The 24,512-nt window shown below is 44.4% G+C and overlaps 1 protein-coding gene across 4 annotated transcripts in view; it reads left to right on the top strand.

Moving 5' to 3' along the window:
* Positions 1-24,512, top strand: part of Ptprg (protein tyrosine phosphatase receptor type G) — a 671,458-nt gene that overhangs the window by 513,430 nt on the left and 133,516 nt on the right. For all 4 annotated transcript variants that reach the window (XM_003480132.4, XM_063257832.1, XM_013143912.3 and 1 more), the window contains exons 7-8: positions 3,486-3,643; positions 13,509-13,701. In XM_003480132.4, the coding sequence (XP_003480180.2) occupies positions 3,486-3,643; positions 13,509-13,701 (351 nt within the window). The remainder of the gene's footprint in view (positions 1-3,485; positions 3,644-13,508; positions 13,702-24,512) is intronic.

Raw genomic sequence — 24,512 nt, 5'->3', positions numbered from 1 at the left:
CAGAAAAATTTGAGGAAAAAGAATTTGAAGAGAAAAAAGAAACTCCATGGGGTTCCATTGTTAATGGGCATTCCAAAAAGGGAACACAGGACAGTGAAGGGTTAAGGTCTGACAGCTATTAACTTCTTAATTGTCACAACAGCCCTGATATTCCCATAATGACACACCATGGAAATAGCTCAGAGATGTTAACACCTTTGCCCAAGGTCACACAGCCATTAAATAGTGTTGGTTTCAAAGCTCATTCCAGACCCAGGCTGATGGGAAATGACGTGGTATGCTTTTGAGGCGCTAGTAATCTAGGAAAAAGGGAAAAAATATACGTGCAAATCATTAGCGGAGATAACTGGTAAGTCCATGGTGACTTAGAATAGCATGATGCTGGTCATCGGTGAGGTGTTCCCATGTCCAGTCCTTGCAGCAGCCTGCAAGGCTTTGTCCTCTGTGTATGCTCATCACAGTTCCCTGCCATGTTGGAATTTGAATGCTTAAAGACTGTGCCTCTGCTCTCCTCATTCAGCCCTGCTGGGAATGGAGTTAAGGGGCTGTTGAGGGGAACTGTTAGACGAGAGGGCATCCTGCCCCCTGGGAGCACTGTTCCAGAGTTTTCTAGAGTATTCCACTCAGACTCCTGTGTTCTCCTGGAATCTTACCTTGACTTCACATTGGTCTTCAGAGCATCCTGAGGGCCTTGGCTGGGCTTCTGGTACTTGAGGTGCTTAGGCTCTGGATAAGACTATTAGAAGACATGGGGCTTCACCTCCTCAGTCCACTGAGCCAGAGTGGCCCAGGTCCTTCCAGACAGAGGCATCCAGTCAGTGGCTGTGATGGTGGAGGCATGCGGACACCGTGAAGCCACGCTCCCTGACCCCCAGCTCTCTCGCCTGCAGATCGTGAAAGCCAGAACCTGCCTGTGAGCCCTGGGTGGCCAGGGACAAAAAAGTTTTTTAGGCACCCCTGCCAAGCTCACAAGCCCACCCTGAAGGGGCTGCTGGCACTTTCTAGACAGGGGTTTGCAGGAGCTGACTTGTGGCTTCCCAAGGCCACGTACAGTATACAGACAGTAAGCAGATCAGCACCCTAACCCCAGATGGGCCTTTAGGGGAAACTTGGGGTTTTTCTGCAGGTTCTGTTTAGGGTGCTTGATCCTGAGGCAGGCTGAGGTGCTGTGGGGTGATGCCCTGCAAGAGACAATGAGGTGGCAGTTTTGCAGCTGTCTAGGCTAACCTGAGCACATGTGCTGTCACTTGGGGCTTTTTGTTGGCTGTTTACACAGCGTGAAAAGCCCAGCGGCAGCAAGCAAAGACCAAACAGTTCCTTCTCCTGGCCAACCCCTACCCACCCAGGTATTCCTGCCGAGGTTTCCCCAGCCACTAGAATGCTGATGACCAGGCCTGCCGGGGAGTGGAGGGGGTGTCCTGCTACTCCCAGCCTTATGGTCTCACAGAAACTGCTTTTATATTCTGATGACAGAACCTATGATTTGAAGACTTGCATTTAATACTTAATCTCTCCTTTGGAAAAAAAATGAATCAGAAACACCTGTAAGAACTAGGTTTGGTTTTGAGCCTTGTGGATAATTGCTGTTACTCCCGCTGAGCATGGGCTTGGTTTTGTAACGTCTGTGTGCCTTGACCTCCACATCTAGAAAGCTGGAGTGTTGAGAACACATACTTCATAGAACAGTGGACATGAGAGAGCATGGTGGTGGACAGATGAAAGGCTGGGCTCTGCATCTCCTGATTTTGACTTCTGGCTCTGTGTGTTGGGATCATAACAGGACCACTGTGTGGTGTTCAGTGTCAAGTAAGTTAAAATCCTAAAACTCTTTCAGTGTGGCCTGGCATAGTCAATATGCTATCGACAGCATCTGACTAGTCATGCCTGGGATACAGGAAAGCCCAGTGCTCGCTTCAGCAGCGTATACACTAAAACATAGCAAAGCCCAAATTAACATGTCTCATTCAAGTGTGTGCTTCCAAAAGGAAATTGCAATCTTATCTATTCTGATACAGCTGATTTCCACTGGGCTTTATGTTATCCCCCAGATACTGAGACCCTTTGAGTTAGGGATAGATTCATCCAAATGCCTGCCTTGGTTGATCTGGAAGAAAGGTGAAGAGAGAAGTGATACAAAGCTTGGGAAGGATTTGCCTTTGGTGCAGGTGTGTCTGTGCTGCTGGTTTAGAGCCCTGAAGGGCATGGTGAAAGCCATGAATAGAGACCCAGTAAACCCTTAGCTGGACTCTTAGAGCCTTGGCACATCTTGAACAGAGATAAAAGGAGAGACTCAGACTTAAAGAGAGGGCTGTTTCTCTGACTTGTGGAGATAGCTGGGTGATCTGTTGAACCTTGTGGGGACAGTACCCTAATTTTTTCAATTGCTTTTTTTCTGTCTTACTCAGGACCTTTTGCATTTATTCTCACTGCATAAAATGATCTTCTTTACTTTTTTGCTATCACCATTCAATTTTTGTTCCATTAACAACAGCTTCATTAGTCAGAACTCTGCCATTCGTAGCACCAAGATACCTGGCTTCCTATCTCTTAAGAGCAGCGTGACCTCAGGTAAACATCAACCCATTTTGTGCCTTTTTTTGCACTGCTGGTTGTTATGAGTTACCACTGTCAGGTGTCAGCTTAATTATTGTTCTTCCATCCAAGCAAAGACATGTCTATTTTGGTTAAAAAGAAAAACGAACCCTGTTTCTGAGATCTTTATATTCATTTATTGAGATACCGAGGACAGAATGCAGGTCCTCTCACATACGAGACAGGTATTACAGTGGTGAGTTCTATCCCAGAGCTTTGTAAATTTTATTTTGAGACAAGGTCTTGCTAAGTTGTCCAGTATGGGCTCAAACCTGTAAACCTCCTTCCTGCCTCAGCCTCCCCTGGTATTTAGATTGCAGGCACAGGCAACCACACCTGGCTCAGGGGCTCATTTTAGGTTCAGAGTAGTCCCCTAGTCAGGTCTCCCTTGTTCTGCACCAGCCTCGGGTACAGTCACAATGAAGTAGAGCCAGCTTTGGGATTGCGTGTCATTTTTCACATGGTTCTGTCTTCATAGCGATTGCCTCACTGTGACCCATTGTTTGTTCAGCTGATTATCAGTCTATAGTTACTGGACAGAGGAGGGTTCTGTGGTGAACGTGGGGAAGCGGGGGTTAACCAAAGCCTCAGCTGTGTCTTCTCCGCAGAGTGTTTTGTTGATTTTTCTGGGGCTAAGGGGAACTGTCAATATTGCTTACTATTGTTCAGCACAAAACTTACTCTAAGAAATGCAGCGTGGTGCTGCTGTCCTCAGGGCTCACCCCAAGAAGTGCTACCTGGTTTTCCAAGCATCTACCACCACTGTATCCACGCCACCGCTGCACAAACAGGCACACGCAAGGCTAGTGATGTGGCGCCATCCAGCTTCTGATGGTGAGTCTGCAGCACAGCGTGACTGATGGTGTCTCTTTTTATCCGCTTTCCCCAAACAGAGAAGGAGACCTTCTTGGACCCTTTCGTCCTCCGGGACCTCCTGCCTGCATCCCTGGGCAGCTACTACCGGTACACAGGTTCCCTGACCACCCCACCGTGTAGTGAAATTGTGGAGTGGATCGTCTTCCGGAAGCCCGTGCCCATCTCTTATCACCAGGTAGAGCCGCTGCCCCATGGGGTGCGTCCTTGTCTACTGGTTTTATGTTGACTTAACTCCACAGCATTGCTAGATGACACCAGTAAGGTTTGCACTTTGTTTTTTAATTCTCTGCTTTGCACTAAGTTCTTCATTCTTTCCATCAAACTGTTTTATGGGGGTGTGGGGTACCAGGGATTGAACTCACAACCCCGTGCTTGCCAAGCAGGCACTTATGCCGCTGGGCTAAAGCCCCAGCCCTCATCAAACATATTTTTAAATGCAAAAAATGGTATAATGTGAAATACGGATTCTCAGCTAAAAATGAACTAGCAGAGGGGAATTTCAGGCATGAAATGAGGCATCACATAGAGACTGTCTTGAAGAGGTGATAGGTGTCATCCATAATGATACCTTATACCAGAGATTTTGTAAGCTCTTGAGTGTCAGCCTGTTCATACCTCTTGAACTTCAGACTTATAAGACAGGTGCTCTTTTGTACCCCATTTCATAGAGAAGACCAAAGGTTATGGCAGGTAAATAATTTTCCCAAGATCTCACAACTGGTATCCAAGCTATGGTATCTAATTGAGAAAAAAAAAATCTCAGATCACTAAGCCCGTCATAGTTCAGAAAAAAGAGAGGTTTGCAAACACAAGGAAAGGAAGTAAAACATATTATTGACTGAGCTTTTCCTGAATGACAGTGTTTAACTAAGCACTTTACATCTGTCAACCTGAAGCAGTTAAGAGATGGGTGTTACTGTGACCTGGCCCATGTGGGAGAATTTAATATGAGGAGGGTGAGAAATGTGCCCCAGGACCCATGATTAACAAGTGAGAAAGCCAGAAGCCAAAAAATGTTAGTTTTCAAACATTCAGCCTGCACTAAGATCTGTGAGGAAGGGAGCTTGAGCCACTGATCGGATGTCTGGACAGGAAAGGGCCTCTCTTGGAAATGCCCCCCTGCCGCATCCTACCAGCCTCACACCTGAGGAGAGCACTGAGTTGCAGGGAGGGAGGGAATTGTGGAGTTAGGTGATAAGGGCAGTAAGGTAACTAAAGACACTGCAACAAGCTTTTGAGCCTGGCTGGCACAGGGAATATTCCCAAGATTTTCCTAACGAGGATAGAGGTGAGACACAGCGCCCCAAGGGGCTCATGTAAAAGGCAGTATTTTAAAAGAGCATCAGGAAGGGTCTTCCAAGAGAGAGCCAGAGGAGGCTTCTCTTGAGCAGGACTGGAACTAGAAAGCGAAAGTGCATGGGTTTTCTCTGTCTTGCGGAGCCCATGTCATCTCAGAAATGTTGGACTTTCTGATGTACCATTGGGATCAGATCTGTAGTTTTGCAAAATTCTGGACCTTAGTTCCTCACGGCTTGCTTTCCGTTGCCCTGGTACCTGTTGATCATTAAACTGAAGGGCTGCTGACTGCTTGACCAGAGTCTGGGTCTAAGGTCAGGTTTTTTGTTGTTGTTGCTGTTTTTAACACCAAGCACCTTTATTAGAAAAGAAGAAAGTTACGAAATATCCTCACATATTTCCTTAAGAAATTAAAAATAAAAGACAGAAACCAAAAAGCAAATAGGAGAAAATAACACCAAAAACAAATAGGAGAAACTAATAAAGATTAGAAAGCACAATCCCTTATCACAATGCCGATATAACTTTTCACTAAAATTAACATTTTGATTCTTACATTTCTGTACAAATACAAAAGAGTCACAATAGTCTAAACAACTTTGGTAAAAGAACAAAATTAGAGCTCCAACTCTCCCCAATCCAACAACTTATCACAAAGTTATACCAATCATGACAAAATGGCACTGATATCAAGATAGACAAACCACCAAGTACCAATATGAAGTCCCAGAATAGATACCCACATAACAGACAATTGATTTCTGGCAAAGATGCAAAAGCAATTAAGTGGAGAAAGGATTGTGCTTTCAATAAATATACTAGAACAACTGAATATTCACATGCAAAAACCCCAAACCTTAAGCACATCCAAAGTTTCTTAAGACACCCAAAAGTCAACTCGGAATGGCTCACAGTGAGTTAGTTATAGTAAAGGCGGGTGTGACCTGAGCCCTTGCTTTGGCTGAGGTCATTCTCTCTGGGACAAGGAGTAGAAGGGAAGGTACAGAGGTGTTCGGTGAAGGGAGACAGTGAATTTGCTTATGAGCAGGCTATGTGGATGACAAAGGAGGCCAGTGTGCTGCTGCTTTAACTATCTTAACTACTTTTTATATACATATACACGCACATGTACATGTTTTTTTCTTTTAGCTTGTCACACTAATGAAACAATATGATGTTTATACATACGTGTCATTTATTTCACTAATAAGTATATTCTCAAGGCACATCCATTTACCTATAAAAGTCTCCAGTTTATCATTCTTTATGGTGAGTAGTATTCCATTGTATCGAAATATCATATATTTTTTATTGACTCCTCATTCCATGGGCGCTTAAGTTGTTTCCAAGATCTAGCTGTTACAAATTGTGCTGCTATAAACATGCATGCACATGTATCGCTGTGATATGATGTTTTTAATTCTTTTGGGAAGATACCTAGACGGGGAATAGCTGGGTCAAATGGGACCTCCAATCCTAGTTTTTTGAGGAATCTGCATGCTAAAGGTCGGGTTTGTAAGAAGATAGTTCTGAGTAGATATTGGCCACATACCTAATCAGCTGGCCGTGAGTCGTGGTCTGTCTTTGAACAAGTCATTCAAGATTCTGGACACCGAGGGTAGGCTCTCAAGGGGAGTGGGACAGGTTCTTGAGAGGGCTGCAGGGGAGGGGAAGTGAGTCGGTGTTGGTCCAGGCCAGATGGATTTAGGTGGCCTCACAGCTGTTGGCAGACAGTCTGAAATATTTCCTTTAAATTTCTCTGACAGAAAAAAAGAGGGGCCGGCACTTTGGTTTCTGAACAGGATTTGCCAACCATAGCAGGTTAGAAATAAGAAGTTTTCTTCTTACTAAGGTGAAGCAAACATTGTTTTATTAAAGAAAAATTATATTACTTATTTAACGTTACAATACTTCGGTGGGGCTGAGGGAAGAACTTTTTAAGGGATCCTTTAACACCCCAGATAATTAGTGTCTGAGCAAAAGGCACAGTGTGGGACTTTTATGCCTGCACAGGTGTTTGTCACTCTAGGTGTTCGCCTTTGATAGCTAGAGACTTAGAAAGTGTTTGGTACCTGTTTCCCCATCTACTCTGTACTCCTGGGACTCTAACAGAGAGGACAGAGTGGAGGCTGCTTTCCAGTACTTGACCTCTCTGTATCGTATTTCAGGGAATCCGAAGAAATCAGTTCTCATTTTGCCTTCCAGCTTCGTTCCAACAAACTGTCTTTGAATAATCTTTGCTTTTATCGGGTGCTGCTGTGTAGACAGTTCACACTCAAGTGGCCGGAAGGGCACTTCAAGCACTGTGGAGGTCACAGCTGAGTCAGCCTTAGAGGCGAGCGTGGCCCCCCACGTATGATCACTGCAGACTTCCCACCCTTGCCCTGCCTGCATTTTTTTCCCCCTGAAAGTTAGTGCAGAATGTTCATTTCAGAAAGGCAAACAGCCAGTTTGAGAAAGCCAAGTGGTTAGGAATTCCATGTCAGCTTCCATCAGAAAGAAAACATTCTAAGTCTTTTGCTCTTGTGATTTTCAAAAGCTTCTGTCTCCTCTCCTATCCCAAGCCCAGTGAGGGTGCCGGAAACAGCCTTACAGATAAGACGTAGTGCTTAGCACAGGCTACTGCGGCCTGGATGTGGGTTTCTAGAAGCCTTTCTGAGTGCACTGGAGTGACTGCTGTCTTGCCTCTATCCTCTTTCATTTCAGCATAGTCATTCAGGGAGCCCAGCCCTGTGCCCAGTGAATGTGCTTGTGGCCCGTGTGGACGATTTTCTAGGTCATGGGGATTCATGGTGCTGCCCACGGACTCACACGGCAGCTTGGTCCTAGGCAGACCGTGTAGTTTGCACAGCTCCACAAGCCTCTCCTGTAAGTGTGGGGCGGAAGGCAGACCACAGTCTCAGCACTCGCTATAGTGTGGGTGCTGAGCGCTGCAGATTGGGCCATGGAGACGGAGCCTGGAATGTGTTCCTGAGCCCTCAGAGGGTGATTTTCTCTGAGTGCTGCGTACGGGAGTTTGTTTTGTTCTGGAGCAGAGTTTTTCAGTATGCTGTGGCCACCGGCACCTGTCCCAGTGCTCCTTTGCCAGCACTGTCACCTTCTGGAGGTCAAAATATGATACCTGTTATTCTGTGCAGCAAGAGTTTTCTGTAAGTGCTTCCTGGGGGTGCTGTTAAAAAGGCAGTCGATAAGCCAGGCATGAGAGTGCATGTCTTTAGTCCTAGCATTTTGGTAGGCTGAGGCAGGAAGATGGCAAGTTCAAGCCCAGTTTGGGCAGTTTTTCAGTGTAGTGAGACCTTGTCTCAAAATAAAAAATTAAGTAACAAGTTCGAATGTGTCTAATTTATTTGCCTTTGGGTTTGTTTTTGTTTTTGAGGGCAGGTGGCTAACCAGTAAACTGAAGTAAATAGAAAAGCTATCTGCATGACCCTCTATGAGAAAAAATTACTTTTTTTCATGAAGACTAGAGCATCTTTAGCATTAGACCAAGTGCTTATGAAGCAGACTTCCCCAGACTTTCCATTCTTGGCTCCATGCTTTGACCAAATGCTAAACTACCCTGTTACTTAGTACCTCAGTTTTTCCATCTATGAAATGGTCACAGTAGGGCACCATAGAGTTAAAATGAAGGGGTGTCCCTAAAATGCCTAGACTTGTTGCCTGGTACCATAAAAAATGCCTGAAGATTAATTAGGTGGTATTTTGTTGCTGCTGTTAAATGTTTGCCAGTCCTGAAAGGCAGTGTTGCCCAGTGGAAATAAAACAATCCATAAACATCATTTTACATTTTTTCCTAATCAATGAAAAAAACCTTAAAGAGCTACAGGTGAAATTAATTTTATGGACATAGTTCATATATCCAAACTATCAGTCCCATGGAGGCTGGTCCCATTTTTAATGACATAGCTGTGAGTGGCTGCTGGTTGTCACAGCTCTGATATGTCTCAAGGCTGTGACACCTAGTATGAGGCACTCACATCAGAGAGTTTTGATTCCAGCACTAAAGGGTGTGAAGTACATGCGGACGAAAACGATTCCTAAGAGCTGATCATACGATGCCACCATCAACTCCAAAGAGTTCGCTCTGCTGGTTAACTGCGGTGCAGTGCTTTTCTCTCTGCAGAAGACCTCCCTGTAGAGCCACCTTGGACCACAGGAGGGACGAGGCTGCCTTTAGCTCACAGTTCTCAGCTTCCTTTCTGCAGTGGTAGTTCAGTAAGTAAACTCGGATGCTGCAGGGTACTGGGAATTTAAAACAGAAGTTTCTTGGTGACCTTAGGTGAGATGGCCTAGTGCCTGATGCTTACTGTCGGGTTGGTTACTGTGCTATAAAGGATGTGTTTCATTGCCTCTGTATGTCTGTCCCTAAAACACTGCATTTCAACCTTGCAATGGTTCATAATTTTAGTACTTTTGGTTTCCTCTCACTTCTCCCTTTAGCTACGTGGTCCCCTCCCCACATCTTGGGGACAAATGCTTTTGCTGCACAGGACTGGCATGAATAGATTTCAGCTCTCCTTTGATTCTAACCAATAGATTAAAAACTAATTATTCTCTGTAATATTTTTATAATAAAAACTAAGTTGAAATGATTTATATATACTTCCAGCCAACACATTTGCAATTCAAGGTTAAAATTGTTCTTGAAACAGCACCAGTTAAAATGCAATTACAACTCCCTGAGCAGGGATAAAAAGAAAGAAATGTTTTACACATTCACTTCAAAAGTTTAAAAGTCAATTTAATATTATAGGAATAAAAACTTTCATTTATTTTTGCTAAATGATAAAGACTTAATGAGTTAAAGTAAAGATAAATCCCAGTGTGTTTATTACCTGCCTGTAGGACAGGCTTGGGCTTTTGGTGTGGAGAGTACTTTTCCTTGGGCCCCCGACTTGATCACACAGCCTGCTTCATCCTGGGTGGGGCCAGCGAGGGTGAATTCTTGTTCCCAATTCTAGATCCCCTGCCCGGAACAGCCTCAGGGTCAGCTGAAAGGAGTTGTTTGGGGACTCGAATCCCCACAATTAATTTCTCTACAAGGTGCTTCTTCTGCAGTGGTTCTGCTGGACTGAATTGCACTGTGGCACAAAGTCTTGAGAGTAAGAGACAGTGGCAGAGACCTAGGTTTTAATACTCACTTCCACGTCGGTTCCTGTGTAAGCTGAGGCCAGTTACTTAATGTCTCCAAGCCTGGTTCTCTTGTCAGTCAATCATACTAATACTGTTAATGACAATAATGCCACCAGCTGCCTAGAATGTCTGTGGCGATTCAGTTATGGACATGACATACTGCTTCGGACACAGTGCCTCGCACATAGTAGGCACTCCATAAATATAAGCTAGTGTTATTATAATAGCATTACTGTTACTTTCATGTTATTGTTTTAAGCTAAAAAGAGATTAGAAAGTGCTTGACAAATATCTGGCACATAATAGACTTGATAAGTATTAGTAGTAAGAAAAAAGGGAAAGGCACAAACAGCACGTGGCAGCTTCTAGTGTGCAACCCGTGTAGTACAGTCACAGTTACCATGTTCTTTATAAAATAACAGCACGGCTGATAATACCGATTTAGCACCTCCTGTGTGCCAGGAATGACTCCAAGTGTGTTATATCTAGAAACTTTTAATAATAAGAACAACCCTGTAAGTAGATAGTAATGTTGTCTTTGTCATACTGATAAGGACAGTGAAGTACAGAAGGGTTAAACAAAGTGACATTTACCAAGTTGGGTTTCAAAGCAGAATTTTGAGCCTCGGTAGCAAGGGTGAGCTTTGGAGTTGGACACTTAGGCACAGACTAGACCTTGGGGGCCCACGCTTAAGAAGGGGAGACTCGGAAAGAGTAAGAAAGAAATGTGCTGTGGCCTTTTGTGTTCATGTTAAAGGAGCACTGGGTAGCTTATCACCAGACCCAGAAGGGTGGCCACGCGGGCAGGGAAACACAGCTTTGCATGGTTTGTCTCTGGCTCTGCGGTTCCCTAGGGCTGCCGTGTCACGGGGGTATCAGTGGACCCCCTGACTGGATGAGCACTGCTCCCTGCCAGTGTGAGGATTGTGGCCTTCTCTTCCCCATCCACGAACCACCTACTGGCCAACCACGCAAGCTACCAAGGAGAAGGCCACTGGCAGTTTCTGTTCCGCTGAGAGCAGTGACAGTGTTTTAGGGAATGCTGGCCACCTGCCCCAGCCATTTGCTAAGTCTGCTCCGTTTGTCATCCTTGGCGAACTGCGTTGTATGACAGTGAAATATTCAGGTCACCAGTTCGCCCTCAGAGCTAGCCCATCTTCCCTTCAACTTCCGTGGGCAAGTTGAGTTAATGACAAGACCAGAGCTTTTAAGCAATAGCGTGTCATTAAGCTGTGAGAGCAATTTAAGAGAAGGCATTTTTGTGTTATGTTCAGAACCTGCCTCTTTTTACAGCTATATGACTATTTTCCTGAGGCCTCAGAAATAAACTTCAGAGGAGAACTGAACGCTAGCCCTGAGAAATGCAAGTATTCTAAAGAATAAAAAACGGGAGTCCTACTGCCTGACATTCTCCATTGCTGTGCTTTTCTCAGATTTCGGGGATTAAGCTACTTCAGGACAGATCATGGTCTCTTCCAGAAAGTTTCTGTCTAACTTGCTGTGTGTGGCAGACCCCTCTGTCTGTTTAAAAAGCCTCCAAAAGTTAAGGGCTTCTACCCTTTATTTTACTCACAGCTCTGTGGCTTTAACTTAAGCCAGTTTCCTTTTATTTGGCCTTCCCTAGAAATAGAGAAGAGCCGGTCAGCAGCTTCCACATTCAAGGCCTGTTATCAGATTCCTCTTCCCTTGCCCTTTTTCCAGGCTAAACAGTTCCGAGTCCTTTAACCTTTCCTTTAACCTTTCCTCCTGGGACCGATTTACCATCCTTTATGTCATTTTCTTTGGCCTTGCCTAGCCCAGCTCCAGAGGGTCTTTGTCAGTTCCTTTCACATAATTCAGGAAATCATTTTCTCTAAGCAGAAACCTGTGCTTGTTCTTTGATGCCTGCAGTTTGATTTTGGTAATCTTGTTGAGTGAGTCACGTCAGGTTGAAGTGATTCTTCAGTACCTTATTTAGCTCTTCATCTAACACTTATCTCTGGATGCCTAAACAGCTTGGTTGTCTTAATTTTTTGTGTGTGTGTCATTTATTACTTTCTCTCTCATGAACTAGGAAGCATGGGAAGGAAGGTTCCTTTGGCTCGTAGGTGGGACCAGGACCATCCTGCTTGTGTCACCCCATGAGAGGCTGGACCTGTGTGGTTTCTGTGTGGTTTGCTCCCACCTTACATAAGCAGTAGAGTAAGAGAGGAGGTGCAAGGATTATGCTTAGCTAAAATTTCCCTGTGATTTCATTACTTTCTCATGCAAAAAGAGTTTCACAATGTCAGAAGCAGGCATTTTCTGGGTCACCGTGGAGGCTGTTGGAGAAGCAGTGGTCCTAGCTACAGACTTTTAAATGACCACTAAGAATGAGCAAAAGTCGAGGGTATTTCCTTCTTTATTTGTTATTTTATCCGGTAGTATTAGTTGTCCCATGGTCCCCAAAGCCTGCAGTAGCCCCTGCACAGCTGCTTGGAGAGCAAGGGTCCGAACTCCAGAGCAGCTAGTTGTGCCCTGCTCAGCAGCACATCTGCCCAGCCCTAGGTGAGCAGTAGGAGTCAGAGGGCAGGAGCAGTGCCTGCAGTGTCCCTCCTCATCCCAGGCTTCATTCCCCGCCCCAGGGAGGTAACATTGCTGAGGACTGCGCATGTCAGGCGATGGTTCATTTCTTCGGCAACAAGAATAATTTTGTAGTTCGATGAGCACAAGTCTCTGACAGTCAGCTACTGTAGTGTCACATACAATAAAATGACCGTTCTTAATGATGAGAGTATTGGTGGTCACACAGAGAAATCTTTTTGATAATAAAAATAAGATATTGGAGCTCTGATTGTTGTTGTTTTCATTGCTTTTCCCAAAAAGTTTTGCCAGCACTTTGGTGGGTGATGTTTAAAAATAACAATGATAGCAAATTTTTATTAAAGCCATTCCATATACTAAGTAACTTACATAGGCTTATCTTTTTAGGAACCTAAAAGATAGGTTGTACATTACTGATGTTTGACAGATGAGGAAATTTCAGTTCTAGATCGCTTGAATGGTTTGTGCATAATTACCCACATAGTAAATGTTGGACTAGGGCACTTTAACTTACACGTGTTTAGCATTTGGTGACTTGGCTAATTTGGCACACAGTTTACCAGAATAGGCTTATTAATAAGGTTTAAATGACTGATCTTACTGAGATATGCCTGGAACTGTATCGGGGGACTGCTTAGATGAAGTGTTTTGTCAGCATGCTGTGTTGATTAACTGGAATCCTATAGATAGATGCTGTTCATCATATCATCATTTTATTGAGGGCATGGGGCACTCAGGGAAGCTGAACAGTTTGCTTTGTGTTCAGGCAGTGGAGGCAGGGCTCATAACCAGGTATTCCGGCTCCTTGGACCAGTTCTGTGCTCCTGCCCTGACCACTAGAGATCTGCCAGGGAGAACTGCAGAAAAGTCTCGCATGTGAGACTCACACCCCAAGTGTACCTGGATCGCCCCAGAGTGATAAACCTCCTGCCTTCTGAGTACATCTGCCCGGGAACCAGTGCCTCCTGCCAGTTTATGTTCTTGTCACCTGCACTTGCTTTGGGTCACATAGCTTTTTCTTTCCCCTCTCTGGTTCTCTCCCTGTTTAGCTCGAGGCTTTTTATTCCATCTTCACCACGGAGCAGCAAGACCATGTCAAGTCAGTGGAGTATCTGAGAAATAACTTTCGGCCACAGCAAGCTCTGAACGACAGGGTGGTGTCCAAGTCCGCTGTCCATGATGCCTGGAACCACGACATGGCAGACTTCTTAGAAAACCCACTGGGGACAGAAGCCTCGAAAGGTAAATTCAAATTAAGTACCCTGCTAAGGAAAAAGATTTCTTGTCATCCATTACTGTAAGTTGAGAGGAGTTCAAAGCCAGCCAAGAATGGGAACTCAGGGGTAAAAGCATATGCCCGACTTCTAGGAGAAACTTGTCTGGGTGATAAATACAAGCTACAGTTATGGCAATAACCTTGGTTAAATAGATATGTTAAAAATCACCCTTCTGACTAGGTATAGATGAGTCATTTTCTCTGGATTTTTACCTTGTGTTTCGAAACTTACTAGCAGTATCTGAAGGAAGCTTTCTGGAGAATGTCTTCCTTTTTAACTGTTTCCCTGTTGTCATTAAAACTCTTCTGTGAGCTTAAGCCTCAGGACCTGGGATTGCTCCCGGCACCCCAGTGTCTGGTGGGCTGCTCACATCTTACCCCCCCCCCAAGGACCTCAGTTCCTGCTCTGCGCACCTTCTGCAAGTCACATGCATTCTATAGCTAGCAGTTCAATTCCCATATCTGATCAGCTGGAGCTTATCATTTTCAGTTATCTCAATCTTCTCCATTTCTGCTTTCTCATGGGAAATGAACACAGATTTCACTCCCCAGAAACTAGGGAGTCTGATTGTCCCTGAGCCCTTTGCTCTTGGGCTCTGGGTTTTGTCAGAGTTGTTTGAGCAGCTTGGCAGTACAAAGCTGGTCAGAGGTCTACTTGGAAGCAAGGAAAAAGAGAGAATTTTCTTATGGTGTAAAGAGAAGAGTGTTTCTCTGCCCAGTGTTTTCGTCCTTTGGAAGTAAGCTTGATGACATGGGAAGGTTTGTGTCATAGTGAAGTGCCACTATGTCAGTAGATCATTTGGGCTGGTTGTGGTGCCACACTTGTGTTATTCCAGCACTTGGGAGGGTAAGGCAGGAGAATCACTGCATGTTCGAGGCCAGCCTGGACTGCATAGTGAATTCAAGGCCAGCCTAGACTATATGGCAAGATCTTGTCTCAAGTAAACAAAAATAGCACTGTTCACTGGGAACAACAGGGAGAGCTAAGCTTAGAAACCTGTGAATTTCCTTAGTTCAGGCCAACATAGAAAACCTCACTTGGACTCTTTTTTTTTTTTTTTTTTTAACTTAGCTAAAAATAAAGAAAATAACAAAACCCACAGGCCTCTTCTCAAGAGAACTTAATGGAGAAGAATGAGACTCTTGGGAATTTTTGAGACATATGCAGAAGACATTCAGGTGTGAGGAATCATATCCAAAGTCAGCACAAGATCTGGGAGCTCGGGATTGCTGAGATCTTGACAGTGATGCAGTTCTTGCCTGGAAAATGGGCTGAGCATACAATAGTTGTTTCAGCTGTGTAGAGAGAATGCATGGCTTCTGTTAGGACAACGGGCAGGGTGCTGGCTTGTCTAGCATGAAAGGGTCAAAGTCAGCGAGATCTGCTTCTCCTTGGGCATAGGCTTTGGACCCACTCTGAAATGTTCAGAGTCAGTTCTTCATTCTTCAGGGTTAGTTCCAGTTGTCAGTGTGGCCATGGCTGATCTTACAAAATGGGAATGATAACATAATTTCTGACCTTTTGGGGGGGGGAGATACCAAGATTGAGGTACAATCCTGTTTGAATTTTTAACATTATAGAAAAGTAAAAACTTTCCCTCTCTCCTTGACAACTGAGAGCTTGACAACTGAAAGTAAAATCAGCTAAAAGTAGGGAGAGTAACAGGAGAAAAGTTTATCACATGTCAAGATTCCTCACATGAAAGAAAAGTGAGTACCTGTTATAGTTCAGATCTAGAATGTCTCTCTGGAGTCTCATGTTCAGAAGATGGGGCTTTTGTAAAGTGACTGGATCACAGATCTCAGGAGTGCTTTGCTCATCTGCTTGGTTTTGGGTTTTTTGTTTGTTTTGTTTTTGCCTTTTTTGAGACAGGGTCTCACTATGCAAGTCAGGCTGGCCTTGAACTCACTTTGTAGCCCAAGCTGGTCTCAAACTCATAATAATCCCCTTCCTCGGTCTCCTAAGTGCTGGGATTACAGTTGTGCACCACCATGCCTGGCCAATGCTTTGCTTATCTGTTGATTGACAAGTTCAGAAGTAAATGCCCTTAGAAAAGGGGACCTGGTTGGAAGAGGAGCAGCGCTGGGTGCATTGTTAAAGGATAAGTCTCACTTCCTGGCTCCTCCTCTGTCTGAGCAGCTTTCCTCTGCCACACCCTTCACAATTCCCTTTCCATCTTGGATCCTGCCAACCATGGACTGGAACCTGAAATCCAGGAACCAAGTGAAACTTCTGCACCTGTAAGCTATGGGCATAGGTGCTTCGTCTCAGCAACAAGAACCCAAAGACCCTGTGGGTCCTGGGTGTTTCATTTTCATAGACAAAGTCAGGAGTCAGTGTGCACCTTGGTGGAAAGTAAGGATTTTGGAAAGGCTGAATGGGCCCTGAGGAGAACAGGTGGCAGCTTGTTACCTCTGCTATGTGGGCAGCTTGGGGCCACCTCCAGTCTCTTCTCTCTCTCTTTTTTTTTTAATTGGAACTCAAGACCGCCTGCTTGCAAGGCAGGTGCTTATGCTGCTGAGCTAAATCCCCAGCCCCCAGCCCCCAGCCTCGCCTCTTGCAATAGGAGTTAGTTTTTTCAGGTCAATGAGAGTTCAGGGAGCAGATTGAAGACCACTGAGTTCCTTTTGGAGAGTTGACCTCAGGTAGACAAGGGAAGCTCAGAGGTAGCCCCCTGCCTCCCATCACCTGCATTCACCAAATTCCCTCAATTTGAAGTCCAAAGTAGCATATGTGGATGTTGCATTTCCTGAGCTCCTCCTACATATTACTAGAATGGCACATACGTGCACAAAAGTGCAGGTGCCATCCATGCGTGACTTGTCCCACTGTCACACACTGAACACACCCAGTTACAGCACTCAGCTCAATAAACTACCATCCCTAGTATGCCAGGAGTTGCCCACCCACTTCCTAATGGCAACCACTGCTGGAGATTAGGTTCGCCTGTTCATGCAGTTCAGGGACATAGAATCATCTAGGTAGCACATCCTCTTTATGTCTTCCTTTTTCAGCTGTATATGGTTTTGAAAATTCTCAGTGCTGTTGCGTAGAGTTGTGTTTGTTCTTTTCCACCGCTAAGTTCTACTGTGTGACTGCTCCAGATCCCATCTACCCAGTATTCCTCAATGTGTGGCTAATGTGTAAGTTGTACTGATCATGAACAATTCTTGGGCATGCCTTTCAGTAGATGTATGGACACAACTCTGGTTATGTACTCAGGGGAATAGTTGCATCCTAGAGTCCATAAGTTTCGCTGTGGCTGGACAGCATTCCACAGTCACTGACCGTGTACTACTTTACAGTCTTGCGGGCAGTATGAGAAAGCCCTGCTCCTCCCAGTACTGAGGCTTAACCCAGGACTGCACACTTTCAGGCAAGCTACATTGAGCTATACCCCGCCCCCTTTTTAACAGATTTAAAAACAAAAAAATAGTCTGCACACTATAAAATTCAGTTTTTGTAGTTGTACAACCCAGTTGGTTTTTGTGTTTGGTTGTGTGACCAATGCTGTCGCCGAAGTTTTAGAGCTGTCTTCCTGCCCTCCTCACAGATGGTTTCTATGTGCCTGTTGTCAGTAGTCTCTCCTGACCTCAACCCCTGGCAAGCCTCGATCTGTTTTTCTTACACTCAGTGGTGTGATTTTAAGAGATTTATCTGTGTTGTGGTATGTACCAAAAGGCCATTCCTTTTGTTACCAGACAGCAACCTCTTTGATTTTTAATAGATTTGATGAGATTTTACTCATTCTATAAAGTTTGCAGATTTCAAATGTACACCTCAGTGGTCTTTGGTACATTCGCAGAGTTACACAACCATCATCACTGTCTACCTCCAGAATGTTTCATAACCCCACAAAGAAACTCCCTGCCCACGAGCAGTCTGTGCTCCCTATTCTCCTTCCCTTCCTGTCCCAGCCCTCTCTCCCTCAACCCCAGATAGCCATTGATCTATTTTGTGTCTCTGTGGAGTCATCTATTCTGTACATTTCTTGTAAAGGGATCATAGAATGTATGACGTTTTGTCTCTGGATTCTTTCACTTAACATAATATTTTTAAAATCCATGAGTATGGGGGCATGAATTAAAAATTCAGTTTTAGCACTGTATGAATGCACCACATCTTCATGTCTCAGTTATAAGTATTTCATGTATTCTCATTTTTGGGGATATTATTAAGGATGCTTCTCTGCCTATTCATGTTCAAAATTTTGTATGAACATGTTTTCAGATCTCAAGAGTAGAATTGCTGCCATATCATAACTCCGAGTTCAGTTTTATGGAACTGCCAAACTGTTTTCTGAAGGAGTGAATGGCACCTGTTTGTATCCCCATCATCACGACTGATTATTGTGCATCTTTTTATTTTAGCCATCCTAGTAAATGTGAAGGCATTCAATTTTTGCAGTACTTGTGATTTTCATTTCCCTCATGACTAAGGCAAAACTTTTTGCTTGTATAAGCACATGACCTGAAACTCTAACTTAACTAAATGTACCTCCTTTTCTCCCTAAGAAAATTGAGGCAATTGAGCAACACTATAGACAGAAAGCCATAGATGGTCATTATCCTCAGACAACCTGGAAGGCATACCTCAGTGCAGGCAAACCTTTTAGAGACCGAGTGACCAAACTGCAGCCCCAAACCCAAACTCATTTATTTATCACAAAGTGCCAACACTGCAATTAAACCTAAATATCACATTTTAGTTGAGAAAAAACAGGTTATACATTAATATCTTTTATCTTAGAAGAAAATACAGCATAACATACGAGCCATAGGTTTACCACCACTGACCTAGATGGTTGATCTGAGAGGGATAACCAGTCAAAAGGCAATGCAATGAGAATGCTTTTCTTTTCAAAGTTTTCTACAAATAAAAAGGCCTTTAAAGGTAGGAGAATATATTCTATGATCTTTGGATAATTCGCAAAGAACAAAGCCTATGTGACCGGCATTCTTTGTCAGATCACTGGAAGCTTGCCGTGTCCAAGAAGGCTATGATGTTTTATGCATTTATTGGGCTATTGTCACAGAAGAAAGAAAAATAAATTAACAATGTAAGGCAGGAGTTGCTAAACTTTTCTGGCTGAGGGCCAGCTAGTAAACATATTTGGCTTTACAGGCCATCTGAGCTCCATTGGACTATACCCCCACCTTTCCATTGTAGACCTAAGAGCCACAAACAGTGGTTTTCAGTAAAATTTGACTCTCCTCCACAGATAGGCCCAGAACTGATTTGACCTGGGAACTCTAGTTTCCTGACTAGAGGTGGCTCAAAGTATAATGGAAACCATCATAGGCATGTTTTAAGATGAACATTTAGTGCCTGTGTGGTGGTAATAAATCTAAGACTATATTTCAGTGGTAGAGGGTACACTTAACATGTGCAAGACTATGGATTCTAATGCCATCATCGAAGACAAAACAAAAGCAAAACACGGTGGCAGTAACCATGGTTGTGCATTGCTTTTCCATCACTGCGCATGCTCCTAGGGTCACTCAGAGATTTATTCACTTGATAACCAGCTACTTAACATTTCAGCCTATTAACTGATCAGCTGTCACATCAGAGGTATGACAGAGGCTTCATGGACAGAATGCTGCTTCTCCACACTCAGTCCCCTTGTCTATGGTTCTTAGCTGGTGGCACCTGAGTGAATACGCTGCATCCTCCTGGAGGGATGATGGGACATACTGGAAGAGAGAAGACAGACCAGCCTCTCAGTGCCCAGGATGCAAGAGACAGGCATGGATGACACCAAGGAAAAGGGGAGGAAAAGTCATCTTAATACTGTGGTGTTGCTAAAGAAAGACATAATGGATAGCATCCATAAAAACATAGAGCTTTAGTTCCAGTAAATGGAAACAATATTTAGGTTTGGTGGAAATTTCGAGGGACATCCAATTTGCTACTCTGCCCTTTGCCTGTAAATAACTTGGACAGACTTTAGGATTTAATGGGGCTGTCATTTCAGTTATTCTGCAACCCATCCCCGGCCCAGGAAGAGCATTCTGTGATTAAGTGCTGGATGCTGTCTATTGTACAGACTTTTGGAACAGTGAACAGAGAAAAATAACTTTCCTTCCAACAACATGAAACATATGGTTTATTAATTTAACGAAACCTGTTCAGCCCGCAGTGGAATCAGAACCACTTGATCTGATAATTTGATTTGATGGCTTAATTAAAGTGACACTGTATAATGTAATAAAAGCAAAGGAAATGGGAAGGACACAGGCTGGCTGCAGAGCCCTCCCGTCTTGCAATTAAGCCAGGGCTGCGATTTTTGGAATATGGTTTTGCTTCTGCCAATGGGGGGAACTCTTTTTAAGTACATTTTCAATACTGAAGGTTACTTTCTGATTTGGTTAAAAGCAATTTTAAAGGACATATCCCACCATGGGAGAATGTCTAGCCAATTTTAAATCAGAATACGTTGAGAAAGAACATCACATTTTCCACGTAAATTAGCAAACAAAGAAATCTGTGATTGCTTTAAAAAAGAGTTTGACATTGAAATCATGCTTTTCTGCTATTTTTGGAGAAAATATTAATGTTGATCTATTTTTGGTGTAATCATTTCCACTCACCAGATTAATGAGCTTGAGTTACTTTATCTTATTAAAAGAAGCTCTGATGTGAACACTGGATTCTGTTGCAGGGAGCCGCCCTCCCAGGAACCCTTCCAAGACATTGTCCTGTCACTTCCAGAAACTTCTAACATAGCAAAGTGCTAAGGGGGTTTGGGGGAAGAACACAAATTTTAGTGCAGCTTCTGGGGAGTTTTTAACCCTTTTTTCCCCAAAAATAACTCTCTTTTGCTAATATTTTTTAACCTTCAGGATAGTTAAGAAAGGCAAAACAGTTGGACTTTGCTTTGATTCTGGAAAGTTCCAGGTTTGTAAACTTGCCATAATTGTAAATGCCTGCGATGTTTTATGTTAATATATGAGAGTTGAAATAGGCTGCATTTGATGTTTTATAGACATTAGGGTACCACTGTCTTAGTCAATTTCTGTTGCTGTAACAGAATACCAGAGTCTGGATAGTTTTTAAAGGAAAGAGATATTCTTTGGCTTGTGATTCTTGAGGTTGGAGTGGTACACCACCTGCTCAGCTCCTGTGAAAGCTTTGTGACAGTTCATCTCAAAACAAAAAAGTAAGTGAAAATGTATGGAAGAGAAAGAGAGGACAAAGGAGCTGGCCAACTTTGTATCAGTCTGCCTTCCTGAAAACTAACCTAGCCCCAAGGGAACCACATTAATCCCTTCCTGAATGTGGAGCCGCCTTGACTGCGTCACCTGTCACAGACCCCTCTCCTTCCTAGTACCATGACACTGGGATCCTGCATGTACAGAAGAGTTGGCGGAGACCAGCCTGAATATTCAAGCCATGGCAACTACTGACTATTCTTGTTCCTATTTGGTAGCCAGTCAATTTCTTTTCACATGTCATCCATCTTCAGCTGCTTGTGAGAAGGTTATTGAGGGTAGAAGCTGTGGCCAGAGAGAGAGAGAAAGAGAGAGAGCTCTGTGGTCAGAGGTTGGGAAGGGCTGCTGCCTAGCGGCACTGTGCGGCCTCCTCTGTCCACATTCACGCTGTTCACTCCTGTAGCTACCTCTGCCAGGAGTCACTGTTCACTCAGCAAACCCTTGTTGAGCAGCCACCAAGAACAAGTTCTAGGTACTAGAAGTAGAGATGAAATACGGGAGAGGACCTTTGTCATGGAATTCTCATTCTAAAGAGAAATCAACAGGTCTGTGAGGGAAGGAAGGGTTCATTTATAGTTGTGAAGGAATTACAAAATCCTGTAGTCGTGAGGTGTCAGAGGGAGGTCCTGCTTGGACAGAGCAGCTGCTGCTAAGGCAGAGATCCAAAGGCTCTGAGGGACAGAAATCAGCCTGGAACAGGGAACAAAGGAAAGAAAGCAAGATCACGCAAAAGGCTGAAGAGTAGGACAAGAGCCAACCCTTGCAAGGAGTTTTTTGAGGGAAGGGTTGAATATTATATTCTTACAGCAGTAGGGAGCTGTGCCATGGAATGACCTGAAGAGGTTATTTGTGAGCCTGTTGCTCAGGCTTTTGTGTACAGAATATTCGCAGGGGATTTGCAGGAGGCTGCTGGGACTATTCCAAGTTGGATGACCAATCCCATTGCAGAGGTGGAGGTGACTAGTTTGGGGTTTGTGTTGGAGCAGAGCCCCTTCAAAGAAGATTTGCTAACTGATAGAGGGTGCACATGGTTAGTAGAGAGGGAAGTGTGGTACCGTCCTTTCTTTCTAAGGAGTGAGTGGTCCAACACTTGCAGAGCCTCAGCCAAGAAGTAGCAGAGCTGGGATGTAACCCAAGATGTTCTGTGTCCAAGTGCATTATTCTTTGCATCATTCAAAGAAATAAATCCACAAGTGGTGGCCTGTGTTTTAGATGTTATCATCTGGCTTGAACAATATAGTTTATTCTTCCTTCCCTGAAAGATGGAACTATAAATATGGACATACATTTAAAGGGGAGCTAGTACTGTTAACTTTTTGAAAGCAGTCGCTGGAATTGGTCTCTGCTCTGCTTAATCTGTGTTGTCAAGTTATCTTGAGTGCTCAGGACATGGGACCCTGAGGCCCTAATTATAGGGTCAGACCTGAGATGCCTGTGCACACACTTGGTCTGGAGCATGAACCCTGCGAGCAGTGATCTTGTGTTTCCTTGGGTCAGTAGGGCCTCCCAATTCCTAGAACATGATGGGAACACAGGTGTTGTTCAGTGACTAATAGGACAGTGCAGACAGGACTCTGCAGTGAATGTACTTTCTTGTCTACAGGTCTTTGTGGTAGCTTCTCTTCTCTTTCTTGTCTACAGGTCTTTGTGGTATATTCTTTTCTCTCTTCAGGGCACCAAGATCTATGTGACATGATATTTGGAGAAAGTACTTCAGAATACAGGGGCCATCTTTTGGTAGAAGTGTGAAGCTAGGCTCCTCACCTTTGTTAGACTCTTTCCAGGGCAATCTGAAGGTCTTCATGTGGTTTCTCACGTTTCCCCGATGTTATTCCCTTGGTATTCAGGACCCAGCCCTTGCCTTCCCACCTCTGCCTGTGGCTTCCTTTGAAGGCAGCTCTCCTGGCTGCCATTGCCCAGCTGTATGTATCAGGGCCACATTACCCAGGCACCACTTCCGCCAGAGACTTTGCCTAGTATCTAGTTCTCCCATCACCGCATAAGCTTCACAAGGGGTAAGACTTTTTCTGTCTTTGTCTCCCTCTTGATGTTATTGGCAAGAAGTACTCTTCTTACTCAAGAATTTCTCTTGGCTCCTCAGTAAATGGAAGGATAGACAGACAAATGGATGGATACCGTAAGAGTTAGCCCAATTGGGGCATCTACAATGTAACCATTGTAGATGGGTGTTCTTTTGGGACATAGTCAGGCCTTTGGAGCAAGGTTCCCCATTATCCTCTGTACTGAAATCAGAGCAGCTTCTGGTATCTGAGAAGCCATCTTTCATTCTGAGCAAAGCCACACTGGAGAGGAGCATTCATTTAAAAAAAAAAAAAAAAAAAAAAAAAAAAGCTTTCCTTGCTGTCCCAGGGAACAGTTTGAAACCAGAGAGTGGAGCGAGCTCAGGGTGCACGATGCTTGCAGGCATGGCCCTGGTTACGGATTGGGAGCTGTTGACTTGGTACCCAGAACTGCAGTTGTTTTCATACTTTATAAATATTACCTTATTAACCCTCTGTGTCTCCAGGCAGGTAGGCAGAGTTTGATCTTCTAGGCTGACCTAGCAACCCTCCTACACCTTCTGCTTTTTCTTGCTTACCAGATAAATCTTCTCTGACATTGGATTTATTTGTATGGGCATCATGGTGCTTCTTAACAGCAGTCTGGAAATTAGTGAAAACTTATAGCATCCTTCCTTCCAGAGCAGCTCACATGTCCTCTCTTGCTAACTGGCATTCAAGCCCAAGAAGTATAAGGCCCAGGATGTGTGCTCATGTCTCTTTGGAGCCTCACAAGGCCTGGAGCCAGGAGTCAAAAGTTGTTTATAGGCTCCCTCTTTCTCCTGTGATTCCTCGAGCCAGCACAGAGGATGAGCTGGGTTTTTGTCAGGTCCACGTACAGGTCCAGGAATATGGACAGAACCCTTGCTTTCTTGTGGCATGAGAAACAAGGTCACCTCCCTTCCTGTGAGGGTCAGGGACAGCTGTGGAGTATTCTTTTCTCTCTCTCTTCCTCCACACAGTGAGCGTCGTTACGGTTGCTGGCTCTGCTCCTGGGCTGCACCCTGACTGGCTTGAACCAAAACGCATGTGTTAGCTGTCACATTTCAGATCTCTGCCTGCACTAGAAAAGCTCTGCCTGCTGGACATCTGATGCTGAGGGCTGTCAGGTGTTATCAAGTGCACGAAGACGGCAGTGTCTGTGCCTCTGGGCTGGCACTGGGAAAGGCTCCCCAGAAGAGAGCAGCCTTCTCAGAGAGGAGTGCACTGACCATTTAAGAATGTTGGTTTTCATCTGTCAACTGTAAAGCCCCAAACCCTTCCAGGCCTATGGACCTGTTTGCTGAAGCAGTCAGGTGTCTGCTGTGGCTTCCTGTCTTCTAAATTAGTTAAATTAGTTGTTTCTAGAGGGGCCCACTGAGGGCTGCTGCCTATTCCAAGCCTGGTCTGTCCATGCAAATGGAACCTTCTCTGGTTCCCTGGGCCCCACCTGGTAGAGGGGATCTAAGAGCAGTACCTGGTGGTGGAAGACTCTGAATCATACCGAGTAGGGTCATCCTTAC

The sequence above is a fragment of the Cavia porcellus genome, unplaced genomic scaffold (genome assembly GCF_034190915.1).
Source record: "Cavia porcellus strain 051 isolate PalLab524CR breed Dunkin Hartley unplaced genomic scaffold, mCavPor4.1 scaffold_10, whole genome shotgun sequence".
Lineage (NCBI taxonomy): Eukaryota > Metazoa > Chordata > Mammalia > Rodentia > Caviidae > Cavia > Cavia porcellus.
This window is presented reverse-complemented; position numbering and strand designations above follow the sequence as displayed.